Genomic DNA, 14,676 nt, shown 5'->3' on the forward strand with positions numbered 1-14,676 from the left:
AGACCAATATGTTTTTTCAAGGCCAATACCAATACCGATTATTAACTCACTCACTCCCAGCCATTTTCACTGAATGAATCCTGTTTGTTTCCGGCTGTTTTACTGGATTTTGACTGATTTTGCAAGGCCCACAGAATATTGTGTTCTATTGCTATAAAAAAACATGGAATCTACCAAAAAAAAAAGAGTCTCTATCTTTCATCAGGAAAAAAATGTGTATTTCTATCTGTTTCCATTTTGCAGCAATTTGCATTAGAATATAGCAAAGTTTCATGATTATACACAAATCTGTATACTGTAGAACTGTGGGTAAATGAGCTTTTTGCAACGTGGCCCTGGTTGATCTCTTTTGCTCTGCTGCCACCTGCTGGCCGTTTTTGTAATAACTACCATTTCCTCAACCGTGCTCTGTAGATGAGAGGCTGCATCAAAGCCTTCTGTATGCTCTAGCATAAGAAAAGCATATTTAAAAAACGTATGAATACGTCTTTGGAACTCATAGAACATTTAAAATAGAATGTATTTATACGTTTTTGGGAGCGAATGAGTTAATAGTCAAGGAGGCTGATAACCAATATTTCAAGCCGATATTCATTTGCAGTGAAAATATTAGCACCAACATAAAAAAAAGCTATAACTTTTGTTGAAATACCATTAAGCATGTTTGTTAAATCAACTTTTCAAATTTATTTTAATTTTAAAAATATAAAGAATAGACAGCTTTGTTTAAAAATGATGAAAATTGCATGAAGCTTCATCACCATGTGATAATTAAAAACTAAGCAAGTATATAAAAAAAACATTTGAAATATTAAAAAAGCTCCGTAAAGTTTACTACTGTAAATAAAGTTTTTCAAAATGTCAGCATAATTTCTTAATTTTAACAATTTAAAAAATAAAAACTGTTCCCAGTGTCAGCGTCATCATTTATAACGTAAAGTGGACATTTAAATAAATACATACATGAAAAGTTCTCTGTATTTACAAGTTAAAACGGTCTGTGAACATCTTACAAATCCTGATGAAAACCCAAAATTTGCTACGTTCACAAGCATTCACCGCTCAGTGAGATGCTAGCTTTATCGGCCTTCAGATTCGTAAAAAGGCCAATATTTATCAAAATGTCAAATATCGGCACTGATAATCAGCCTGGCCGATAATCAGTCTATCCCTATTGATTACACATACAGTATTTTTTTATTATTAAACATCGCACAATACAAAAAATTTTGAGAGCTACTCCAACATATCACTGATGTCGGCCGGAGTCCTCGCGTCTCCAAAACCATCACTTTACAGGAAACCAAAAATGTTTTCCTGTTTGTTAAGCCATTAACAGTGCAACGTCAAAGAAATAAGCTATTTTACGAGCTTTAGATTGGTCTCTAAGTTGTAAAAATAACCAACAAACCAAAAATATAGGTTTGTGAAAAAATAAGAAGTTCATGCAAACTCCACACAGGAAGGCCTAAGTCAGGATTCCAACCCCAACCACAGAAAACAATCACATGAACTGTTGGCAAATAAATTAGCACACAAAAAGGCAAAGCAAGCTTCGTGGTCAGGGAAATAGGGGCCAGCCTTTCATTGACTTGTTTAGTGAAATAAAGGCTAAAAATGTGAAGCATTTTTTGACTGATAACACTGCTCCCACCCTTTTCACCTCCTGCAGAGATCCTTAATAGCATCCATCAATCTTACTATATTTAACTTGGTGCACAAGCTCCATCGTATTGATCGACACATCGGAATAAGGATAGTCACACCACTGGGAAGCCAAATGCAAACAAGCGAGCAACACGTCCAGAAAGGCCAATTACATTACAGGCAGGTTTTGTCATTTGAGAGAGAAATTCACTGAAGTAAGAAAATCTGTCCTTTATGCCAGTAAATGGAGGATACAAATTAAGAGCTGACCTGAGAAAAGTGAAGCAAAGGGAGGAAAACTGCGAAAAGTCAGATTGTGAATTTAAGATGATAGAAATGTGGCTGTGCAGTGATGTCATTAACCACTTACTAAGTGACGGTGTTCCTCAAAAACAGTGGCTATTTTGAGTAACTAGAAATCTAATGTTACTATTTCAAGTAACTTATAAAATAACTTATTTAATCTTAAAATCAAGTAATCAGTAAAATAACTAAGTTACTTTTAAAAACAAGTAATCAGTAAAGTAACAAATTTACTTTTAAAGGGGAAGTCAACCCAACAATTTTTTTGGACAATAATATGTTCTATGCAGCCCCATTGGTCTAAATGTGGTATTCTGGTTAGTGGAATATGAGTTAAGTAGTAAAATCCATCCCTTTTTATCCATCTCAGTGGGCAGCGATTTTGCCACTTGCTGTCGACTGAAGATTACATTACAGTTGCTCAGGGCTCAGGCAACGACCAATCACAGCTCAACTTCAGAAAACAGGTGAGATGTGATTGGTCGTTGCCTGAGCCCTGAGCAACTGTAATGTCATCTTCAGTCGTCAGCATGTGGCAAAATGGCCGATCCCTGAGATAGATAAAAATGGCTGTATTTTGCTTCATAACTCATATTCCAAAAATGTAATATTACAGATTGTCATGTTTGGACGAGTGAGGTCAAATATAACATTTTTGTCAAGAAATATTTCAGGTTGACTTCCACTTAAAAAAAAAAAACAATCAGTAAAGTAACTATAAATTACTTTTTCAAGGTAACTTATGCAGTTTACTGTGGCAAACATGGTTTGTGTGATTCATTCTCGCTGGACTTACGAGACTCTCTCAACATTGTCAAAAGGCTGTTGACCCATAGCAGAATCATTGATGTGATATATGTATGTTGCCGTCAAATTTTGATTTGGGCGCATTGCCGTGACATTTGACACACATCTATTGTACATAAAGAAATTACACACAGATGACTGAGCTTCTATAGCTTGGCGGCAGTTAAGATTGATTTCACACTCTTTGGAATGACATAGGCAGTCCTTGACTTTCTGAAAGTCTGATCATGTAATATAAAAAAAAGAAAAGAAAAAAAGTACATTATTAAGGTATTGCTTAAGTCAATTCTCAAAAAGGATTTTGTGGAAGTGGAAGCTGATACTCTTTTTACAATACAGGTACACGGTACATTTTGTAGTAAACTTTCCTCTAAAAAAGATCATTTTCAGTCCCAGTCTAAACAGAGTAAACTTTACACTTGGAAGAGAGTAAATATTATATTAAAAAAGAAATAAATAAATCACTCAAGGGTTGGGGAACAATCCCACAACATACAGCATTGAAGGTTGCCACACTACCACTTGAGCTTTGCCATGCCTGCTGTTTGTTAATATCAAGGTTATTTTAGTTAATAAGAAACTGATGAAAAAACAAAACAAAAACAATCTTTATAAAATAAAATAAAAACAAAAATGCTTTTAAAAAACGGAAACTAACTGAAACTCCGTTTTATGTTTACAAAACTAACTAAAACGTCAAAAATGTCCTTTGTTTTATTCTTTGGTAATTATTTTAATGCATGAGCCTTTGGGGATGATTTTAAATGTGATTTCAAGTATATTTATTTAACCGTAATAAGGACGTTCGAAAGTGTGTCACACAGAAGAGATGTCATCTAGTAACAGCCAATAGAGAAGCACCTTCACATGACGTTGCTCTTAGGTGACAATTTTGGGTGCTTGACTTTTGGCTCCAATGGCTCCAATGGCTTGGTTCACCTGCTTTTTCATTTAAATCAGCCAAAATGCAACGTTAGCTAAGAAATGTGTTACTTTTTTCATTTTACCATGGTGTTTATTAAATATTATACAGAATACACAATAAGAAAAACTAAAAATGAAACTAAAACTAAGCATTTTTTAAATAACTAAAACTAATAAAAACTAACAGAACCACCCTGAAAACTAATTCAAACTAACTAAATAATCATGCTTGTTATATTGCTGGTGTGTCCAAAAGAAGACCAAAAATTGAGGTACGAGGATTTTACCTGACATAAGTGATATAATGACACAGTCGGAGTGGCATGGGTCAGCGGGTAGATTGGCTGCCTCCCAATCTGATGGTTCTATAGTTGTTCCTCAACCCTTGAGTGATATATTTGTATTTATTTTTTTAAAGTTTTAATACAAAATAATAAAAGTTTACTCTGAGTAGACTGGGACTTAATATAGTCTTTTTTTTAGACTCAAATTTACCTTACGAAATTTACTGTGTAGCCTCTCTGGATGATATTGAAACGGTATGTTGGAATAAGTGTGTATTACACAAAGACAGCCCACACAGATGCTCAGCTCTCCCAGTCATACTGTAGGTGATAAGCATCATGCGCCAGGAAGCAGCAGATTGATCAGCCAAGCTCAAATGCTGCATGAGGACAAAGAAGGGGGCGGAGGGGCCAGAGGGGCACAGAGCCAATAAAATATCACATCTGCATTAAAATGCCATCTCTACAACAAATCGTGCTATTTCAGGGACAGCTATTTAAAAGCAGTTGAAGGGTGAGCTTCTTGCACCAGAGGAATACGGTGAAACATCTCCATTATTTATTGGCTTCTTCTCTATTTTACTGTCTTACCAAGGTAGGGGGGGCAGAAGAGGTGCAGCAGTCATTTCTGCTACTGAAACAACATGCACTTAATGATATCACAAGCTTGAGCGGACTCGTGGGGGAGGGGTATGCAAAGGGTTGAAATGATGGTGATTGTGGTCTTGGCGTGGGGGGGATGAATGGCGACGTTATCGAGGGTGAGGACATTATAGCATCCAATAAATGTTTGAGGATTTATACTGGAGCTTCAGGTTGGAATTAGTGCTGCTTTGTAGCAGATGTCTATATTAAGTCTGCAGCATCATGTGATATATATATATATATATTCAAAATAACTTTTGAACTGATTGTCACACATCTATACTGTATTTTAAAAATCTTACCTATCACAGCTAAATAACTATTTTAAGTTAATTAAGATTACAAGTGATGACATTTATTTATTTTTTTACTTCTTTGAATGAGTCTTCTTACTTCTTCTTACATTTTTCTTCTGTTGAGCACCCTTATTTCGATTGGTTGGAATAAATGTGAGAAATAAACCCCAAAAGACCACAACGCATGTTGGGTTAATCCGTTGCCACTGACTGGATTAATCTCACATGGCAACGGTTCAATTTGTTGGTGAAATTTTGAATTCAGGGGAATTTGAATTTGACAGATTTCACTATTTCAGAATGTCGAATGTAGTCTAGGCAGATCGTCACATTGGGGCCACGCCATTGCCATTTGATTGCAAAATAAATCTGACTCTTTCACAAGAATAGCTAGTTCACTAATCCAACTTGCTTTAGATACAAAGCAGCAGTGTGAAGTTGATGGATGGACAAAATCATCACTAGTGACTGTGCTTTTACCCTGACCTTGGCTCTCTAATCCAATAACCACTAACAGTAAACCTGTAAACCTACACTGGCAATCATATATTCACTCTTTAATATACAGCATATCTCCTTATCTTCCTGATCATTCTTACCAATTTAATGCTATTGTTTTTTAAAGATGTCACAATCAGCGTCCTTTGCCGTTCTCTATGTTTATGTGCTGCCAATATTCGGGTTATGGTCAATATTGCGGTTTCTGAAACATTCGAGATAAACCGTTTACATGCGTGAGCGAACAGAGTTACTCCCGTATACATGGCGATTTGAATACCTAGTATGGAAATGGCGACGCACAGACAACATCATGAAGCACATAGACACCATTGCTGCTTCTTACTATCTACCATCAATAAAACACATTATATTCATGTCACTTACCACACTAACAAACAGTCGGTTTCCACCTCACTTTGAAAAGTGTTGTTTTGTTCTACGTATCAGTTTCGCAATTTTTGTTTACCTCTGCTTGTTTATTTCCAGTAGGTTGCGAGCCAGACGCACGGACTTGCCGTATATACACGCATATGTGTGTATATACTGTGTACATACTGTGGCAATGTGAAATTGTCTCAGAGAAATCAATGTATCCAATTTAGGCTTGTTTAGCGAGTGGCAACCTAAGATGGCCGCCGCGCATAAAAGCGAATAGAACATGTATAGAACACAAACCAAAGTTACATTCAAAAGAGGTACTCCAATCGCATTTATATTCAGGTTAGAAAAGGAGTAACCCAGAGGTCTTATTTGGCTTTTTAAAAACACAACTAAGAACATATTTGGGGTTTTGTGTGTGTTTACATGGTCTTTTAAAACTTTTGAAAGAGTTTTGAAATGGCTATTTACGTAAACAGAGCCATTGTTCCTTTGGATTTGCATTGAACACATTACACAAATGACAGCTTTGCTGCCTTTTGGTAGTATTTTAGAAACAAATGGTAATGTCAAATTGTTTTTGCACTTGCATGAATTCCACTTGCACATGCTAAAATTCCGCCTTTACAAATACAGGGAGTCCTCGAGTTACGTCGTACGCGAACCCCTGTCGTTTCGACTTTACGGCGCCCGTGCCTCGTCTGTAGCACCTTCTTTTTTGTTAATTTGCCACAGTAATCATGCCATTTTAAAGTTATCTAAAGTTGCGTTGTTTTTACCTCCAGCAACGGACGTCCATCAGCAGGTCGGCTCACCATCAGGCGCTTGAAATTTCCGTGTTCAAGTTTGAATTAGCTCCGCTTTGCCGTCCGTCAGCAATGAATGTCCTAGCGGAAACACAAAATATTGGTTCCGTACTGTCTTTCGGGTCGCGCAAATATGTTTTTTTTTTATTACTGTACAAAGTATTGTAATGTAAATATCGACTTTAATGGGAAATCCGACTTAACCCCTAGGCGTTATTGTGACCCGTTTTTGGCTTTTTGTTGATTCTGACCAAGCCATTTCAAAATAAAATACTGCCCACGGGTTAAGTCGAAATTTGGGTTACGTCGCCAGCGTAGGAACGGAACTCCGCCGTAACTCGAGGACTCCCTGTATAAGAAAACCTTTTTCTGAGTCATTCTGTCAGAGATGTGTGAGAAATATTCAGCAGCGTAACCAACACTGCATTATAATGAGAGCCGTATGCAATATTTTTTCCTCCTGTAGCTACATACTGTAAGAACACCCAAATATTGTAACCACCACCACTCAGTATGGTACAGTACTGTATGTGGTTTACCGTAGCCACTGCGGCTGCTTCGGTCCGGCTCCATTTACATGTAACCTTTTTGTGATTATTCTATTAGGGTTGCGACTTATGTGTCAATAGTGGCAGGGGCGGGGCTCATGTTTTATGCATGATGAGCTGAGGTCCAGTAATGTCAGCAAGATCAACACGCCAAATCAGTAAATGCAAGCACATGTCGTTGTATTATTTTACTCTTTTGTTTCAAAGGCTGTACAATGCACAAGTGCATGTTCTTGAGTGTCTTTAAGTTGAGCAACTATTTGTCATGCTGAGCTTCTCATTTGTGTGAATTGTGTTGTGTTCCTCTGCAACATCATCAGCAGCAGTAATGCCTTTGGGGCTTTAATTCAATGCTACAGTGCGCTTGCACTCGACAACAATACAGTACATTACGCACTGTATTGGCTTTTCTTCACATTCACACATTAGAAATGATAAACAAAAAAATATTCTTATCAGTTTAAGGTTTGCATCGATTTCACATAATTTAAAAAGTGAAATTGCAGGAAATACAATTCTAAAAAAACAGAAAAAAACTAAGGTAGTAAGAATTTAGGCTAAGCTGTTTAGAAAGTGTAAAAAAAAGAAATTATAAAATACTGCTGACGTGAGATGTTTCATTGTCTTTGCTCAGCAGTGATGCAAACGTGTAAAACACTTAATGTAATTTCAGGAAAGTTGTAAATTCCAGGTGGCTAAACGTTACACATAAATACACACTAGCTGAATGATCAAGCATCTAAAGCTGTTTAAAAGTTTTTAAAATAATGAATGAATAAATAAAAATCAATTAATAAAAGAAAAAAAGTCCACCTTTTTGTCATTCATAGAAAAAGTGAGTAATGCTGAATGAAATTTTTAAACAAGCTCCAAGTATCCATTGAGGGATCTCAAGGTCAGGTCGTGCCCACAGGCAGCAGGTATCCCCCAAGGACTACATACATGAGTAGTCTGCGTACCTGTTCTAAAAAATAGAATTTTGATTTTCTGGGGGTGTTGTAAAAGTGATCATTTGAAAATGTGAAATATGGAAGAGATATATCCTTATTATTGTGAGGAATCATTAACATGATCAGTATATTCTCATAAATGAATAATGAATTATTAATAATAACAATGACACTGAAGTTAAATTCAGCAAATGTGTTATTTCAGTAGTGTGTATCACACTGGCAGACCTTTGCAATAATCATTACCCAAGAAGTAGCTCTCACTTTTAAAAAGGTCAGTGGCCCCTGCGTTATGCAATGATATTATGGAGTATTCTCAGCACAATGCCAGAAATGGAGCTAATAATGATGGTGCTCCACTTATTGCCACTTTATGTGAAGTACTGTATCTCATTCGCTGGCACTCTCAATCCTTTGTCTATACGCAAAACTGCTGATACAAATTTGTCTGGTTTAAGTTATATTGGACTGTTTAAATGGTTCATTAATGACACTTCACAAGAGCATGGAAGAAAAGAAATTGGCTGAGATGATTCAATACTCACCAATTTGTTGTGACTCCAAACTATCAATCTATCCAACTGTTTTCTGGATTTGGGTCTCGGTGGTAGTAACCTAAGCAGACAAGCTCAGACTCCCACTGGCTGGTCACTTCGTTCAGCTCTCAGAGTGCAAGCAGACAGATACCGAGCTCTGCGGACATGTTTGATAGATGTCAGTCATATTTTAGTTATAAATATGTGAACAGTGGGAATCAAACCCTCTGAATAATTGTACAAATCAATTCATGACAGTTACGATAGGCAACGGAGGCAGTGCCGCACTCACTGCTGCCCCCTGGTGTTCTTTCCTCTCTTCTAAGAGTAAAAAAAGATAAAAACATTCTCATTCAATATTATTCATGGAACAGATGTTTTCGACCTGGCCTTTTCACCCATGTCAAAAACCGGTTTCCTACATTCTGCCATGTAGAGACTGTTAGTACGCAACAGAGGCGGCACGTTTTAAAGAAATGAGAGGTACCGCTTTGATTGGTCATCATCAAACTCTCTCGTGATCGCTCCCACAGCAGCGCAGACTTCTTCCTGTCAGAGCCACCGGCCTGAATTAGTTTGCCAAATTATTAACGCCGGGTCTAACCTGCCTCTGTGCAATAATGACACTGCGTACCACATAGAATTTATACTGTTAATGAAAACAGAGCCCACAATCTCACTAGCGTGAATCACAATCTTTCACTGGGCCACCTCCTGGTGGGTGGGGCCATTAGTGAAAAGTACAAATTAAAAAAAAAAAAAGTCACATAATGACTTAGTCTGAGAAAAATCATAGGCACATGCTAATAAATGACTCTCAAACTCAACAATGACATCATTCATGACTATGAGGACACAAAACGAAGCATGTTGTCTTTATAAAGGAAGCTTTCTGTTGAGCACTGCTTTCTAATTGTTCATCTTCTGAGTAATGAATTTATGTAAGCTATAGGTTGCAAGACCAGCCTAGAAATAATAAAGGATCTCCCATTGTTGATTGTATTCAGCTACATAAGTCCATCGTGGTCCAAGTTAATTAAGGCTGACATTAAATGATACACACTCGTGTTAGAAGGAGAGAACATTGTGTATGACGAGGACCTCTCCCTAATTGAGTTTGCCTCTAAATCTGCCATTGACGCTGCCTTTTGCTCTGCCGGGAAAAGATATGTGACGTGCAGCCCAAGTGAGCTCTGTGTACGTGGATATCGATGCATGTGTCTGTTATCGTAGTCTGTGTTAGCATGATTTTTTTTTTTTTAATCTGACTGGCCTACGTGCTAAATGGTAACATACATATGTCAGGAAATCCATATGTCTTTCACAAATGTAAGCAGAGATCACCTTCAGCAACTGTTGAGTGTGGCTCCTCTACAATTGGAGTGATTGCGTAATTATTGTGATGTATGTGTACGTACCTCACTGATGATGAGCCTCTCATACCAGGCCGTTAGGATCTAGTGTGCGGCTGCAGCTCGTGGTAGGACCTTGTCGTGTTTTCACTTCATAAAAGGTCATACGGCTTTGAGCAGCAGTAAAGAATAATTGGGCTTTTGTTTGGCTCCCAGGCTCACCTTACAAGTGTGAATTGTAATGTGCTTTCAGCCACTTAAGGAAATATACTGTACACCTTTCAATGCACAATGCAGTCTTTTGCTTCAGAACGTTCCAGGATAAAGATGCTGTGATTGTTTCTGTTAGACACTCTGCACAAAGTACACATTTATGTTAACTATTAGTTACTTGCTCATTAATAAATCCCTCAGAAGTTAATCTTTGTTGAATATTAAATATCTAACTGACTTCAAACTGAAATAAATGCAACCACCAGACATGGTCGAAAGCTGAAGAATATGCAACACACAAAATTTATTATAGAACTACAAAGTGAAAACAACTATTTGCATTTCTTGAAGAGAACAGCAAACAAAGATTGAGAGGAATGGTTCTTCAGTACAAAATATAAATAGATTATTATTATTATTATTATTCAATTTATTGAATGTATGTCTTCAATCTTTTGAAAGTTAGGCTAGAAAGTATAAATAACACATATCTGCTATTGCCATTGGATATATAAACAATATATATATATATATATATATATATATATATATATATATATATATATATATATATATATATATACTGTATATATATATACTATATACTATATACTATATACTAGTGAGGTCACCTATTTAATCAAGAGACCTGATTTAACGTCATCATTTGCCACATGTGTCATTTCCAAATAAACAATACCCATAAAGCAAATAAAAATTCATCCTTACTACAAATTTGGTCAGCGAAAGAATCCTTTTGAGTGTAATTGTACATACAGAAGCAACAATTATTTGTATTTCACTTGATATTTATGTAGTTCTTAATTGTTACTTTTGAATAATAGTTTTCTTCCCAGTGTGTTAATAAATGTGTGACTAAATATCCTTTAAATACCCCCCTGCCCCTCTTCTTCTCTTCCCATAGCCATGGCCGACTTCCATGTCCAGCCAGAGCCAGTGCATGCTGAGGAGTCTGGTGTGGCCAGATTTCAGTGCCAAATCCATGGCCTGCCAGAGCCTATTATCAGCTGGGAAAAAGACGGCAATCCTGTGGACACCAAGGACAAGAGGTCTGAATTGCAACGCATAATGATACGTTTATATATGATGTCACTTTCTGCTTACTTTTCAAGTACAGTTATGTTTATCAGTTTACATACACAATGGGTATGTAAACTCATGCGCACAACTGTATACATCACCTGCATACATTTACCACTAGTTGGCAGACGTATAGTTGTACGCATAAGTTTACATACCACTTCATCGTCTCCATGAGGCATTCCCGCGCCATCTGTGAGTCATGGTCATACTCTTTAAAGTGCGTATACAGTCTGCCCTGAGGCTCCCTCTGGGCTGGACATGCCTGGAAGACCGTAAAAGTACATAGAAGTGGACGAAGGCGTGTCGACTCTCAGTTTCTGCTGAATGGTCAAGAACCTCACCTTACAGTATCTCTGGGGTGATGTCCACTGCTTGTATTTATCATCACATTCTCTAGCCAGTGCTCACTACTATTATGTGCTCTTAGATGAGAATGGGAATGTAATGGGCTAGATACATTGAGAGCTTGGCTGCTTGCCTGAACACTCTTCGCCACCACAGTCCAATACCGCCGCACCAATCCTGCTGTCAATCTCCATCTTACCGCCTGCGTGAAAAAGACACCTAAGCCCTCCACATGATGAACGTCCAACCATATAAACACTCAACAGCAGAAAGGACCACTAAGATGGGCATCTTATAGAGAATGTGTGGCTGTACCTAGAAATGTTATTCTTTTTACGTAAGCCTATTGTGAGTAGGGGTCGCGATATTTTGACAGGCAATTTCTGAAGTTGTCCTGCACATAATACACGTGAAATAGTCGCAAATGTAGCCATGATGCAGAGTACAAGCGTGTAAAAACTGAATATGAAGCCAATATGGATTGCAACATCCAGTCAACTTTTACTCGCTTGCACAATGGCGGCGTTTGTGAGGCATTGCCAATGTTTACATGCGTTGTCAATTACAGTGTGTGTTAGCTCAATGCAGTGAGGCTTTTCTGATTGTGTTCGGCTGCTTTACTTATCTTATCTTTAGCGGTAGTCGTACTTGTGGAGTCTCTAAGTCACGTAATTCTCCATAAAGTCTGTGTTGGAACAGAAGTGACTTTCACGGCGAGCGTTTTTTGTCACACATTACAATATTATTTTGGTCTTGTCAACCCCAAATCATTTCCAGGCTAGGGACGTGGACTTAAGTCTTGCTAAGTCACTAATACAAGACTTCGATTCCATGTTGTCACATGTAAACACTTCTCTCGTCTTTCTCACGGCTGGCGACACCGAGTCACGTGACTGAATCCTGCTCGCTGATTTGCAGAATGAAGACGTATCACTTCCTCCTCTTTCGTCTATGCACACGGATTCGCCAAATGAAAACTTTCATCACTTCCTCCTACTTTTCAGCCAATCAATTGAGCCGTTTTCTCCCCATTTAGAGATAGTATTAAAACTCGATAATGTCAAATTGGACATCGTGAAAGCCAAGTTGACGATAATATCGACGACGATGATTATCGCCCACCCCTAACTGTACAATAAAAACGAGTGTGTTATTAATTTGTGTTGAGGTCATTTTTCTGCCACTAGATGGCATAATTGCATTTCTAAGACATTAGTGACAGCTCAGTGAATTTTTCTTTTCATATTAAGAGCTATCTAATCTTTAACATGAAGTAATTTGTGAAATTTTGCACATTTTTAAAATTGTAAGATCCAACTTGACCCCAGTCTAATCGTTAAAAAAAAAATGACGTTGAAGGAACTTTAAATTAACTCAAAATTACCGCACTAATTTTGACACCTCTAATTGTGAGTAATAATTTGCACCTTATGTTCTCTTTTAGGTACACTCTTCTGCCTACAGGTGTTCTGCAGATTACAGGAGTGCGTGAGGAGGACAGTGGAAAGTTCTGCTGCGTGGCTCATAACAGTGCAGGAGTGAAACACAGTGCTGAGGCCCTCCTTTCTGTTTCAGGTTGTTACATTTCACAACTTTTAACAGCAGCATACCATTAGCAGTTTTCCTAAAGTGAAACAAACTCTTGGCTTTACTGTACATCACACCTTCTGTGCCCTGATCCTTTGTAGTACTTGTCACCATTCCAGTATAGACCCAAGATTTTTCCTAACCTATTGTTTATCTGTGGGATCTTCAAGATAGAGAATATTGGTTTGCGGCACTCTAAAGAAATCCAATTAAAGGATGCCATCCATCATTCCCATTCCTACCTTAAATACATGCCCATCTTTTTCCAGGCTCCCAGTCATCTGTTTACAAAGAACCAATGATCCTAGTTGGTCCGGAAAATCTCACCCTTACTGTCCACCAAACCGCTATTTTGGAGTGTGTCGCGACAGGATACCCTCGGCCCATTGTGTCTTGGAGCAGGCTAGGTAATGAAAAAATCTTGTTGTGATTAAATGTAAGTGTCTGTCGCTGTCTGTTTTTTGTTGTTGTTCCGCATTGCCCACAAGTGCACAACCTATCAGATTGTCTTGTCATGCATGCTATATTGTAAGAGTCTCATGTCCGTTGGTATTCTCACAACCCCACAGCTTTGATTTGTCATGCGTTGTCTGATGTATTTTCCGACATGTGGTGTGTATGTATGATGCAATGGGACGACATATGCCTTAAAGGATGAACATAAACATGGTGTTGTTAACTACATGCCTCATCTCCTCATGAAGCTGGGAGGAAACGGAGGAGATCCTGGAGACTAATTGCTTCGTAGGGCTGAGACACATGCAATTAGCTTTCCCTCCCTTGGTGCACATTGTAATTCTTGACTATAATTCAAATCTGTCTTGATCAATTTTTCAATGTGACATCTGTTTTCCCCACCTTTTATCAAAACTGATTTGCTGCTCTAAATATAAACTGGTGCCCCTCCCGTCAACGGTCATAGCATAATCGCATTGACGTTTCAATCTTATTCATTGTCTCTAGAACGAAAATGCTAACACGATGGGATTTGAGACATATCAAATTCCATGGAAGAGGCTGGGCTAAGCTGCATAATGAAGCTAATAGTTTCACATCGCTCATTGCTTAATGCTGGAGTTTGTTTGCTACTATTCATTGAGCCGCACCACACCCTGCGGGCTCCAGTTCTTTCTTTTCTGACACTAAGTTAATTAGTTCCTGGCTGAGGGAACGTGAGAGGAAGAAATCTCGCTGTAAAAGTGCAAAAAGAACAAAAGCCATGTTGTTTAGACAAAGCTGGACGAGTACCTTTCAGTCCAGCGGGTAGTTGTGGCAAGTTAATTATGATGGAAACCTACAATAAACACAAAGAGTAAAGCAATGAAGGGTTTGCCTCATCAGAGCTAATGTCACTGTTAAGGTGAGCAAATTTTTTCTTCTAATGATTTGATTTAAGTCATATTTAGACATTGTCAAACCTCTCAAAACACTGAGATGAAATCGTTTTTCT

General features: G+C 37.9%; 1 protein-coding gene and 1 long non-coding RNA gene across 2 annotated transcripts in view; one reads left to right on the forward strand and one right to left on the reverse strand.

Moving 5' to 3' along the window:
- igdcc3 (immunoglobulin superfamily, DCC subclass, member 3) overlaps window positions 1-14,676 on the forward strand; it is a 79,250-nt gene that overhangs the window by 33,799 nt on the left and 30,775 nt on the right. The window contains exons 3-5 of the mRNA XM_077564934.1: window positions 11,116-11,260; window positions 13,084-13,214; window positions 13,496-13,633. Of these exons, the coding sequence (XP_077421060.1) occupies window positions 11,116-11,260; window positions 13,084-13,214; window positions 13,496-13,633 (414 nt within the window). The remainder of the gene's footprint in view (window positions 1-11,115; window positions 11,261-13,083; window positions 13,215-13,495; window positions 13,634-14,676) is intronic.
- LOC144051125 (uncharacterized) lies at window positions 10,857-13,789 on the reverse strand. Its single transcript, XR_013294001.1, has 4 exons — window positions 13,469-13,789; window positions 11,636-11,841; window positions 11,450-11,556; window positions 10,857-11,238 (listed from the first exon to the last, which is right to left on the reverse strand). It is a non-coding gene; the product is annotated as an uncharacterized LOC144051125 (long non-coding RNA).

The sequence above is a fragment of the Vanacampus margaritifer genome, chromosome 4, assembly GCF_051991255.1.
Source record: "Vanacampus margaritifer isolate UIUO_Vmar chromosome 4, RoL_Vmar_1.0, whole genome shotgun sequence".
NCBI classification, from domain to species: domain Eukaryota; kingdom Metazoa; phylum Chordata; class Actinopteri; order Syngnathiformes; family Syngnathidae; genus Vanacampus; species Vanacampus margaritifer.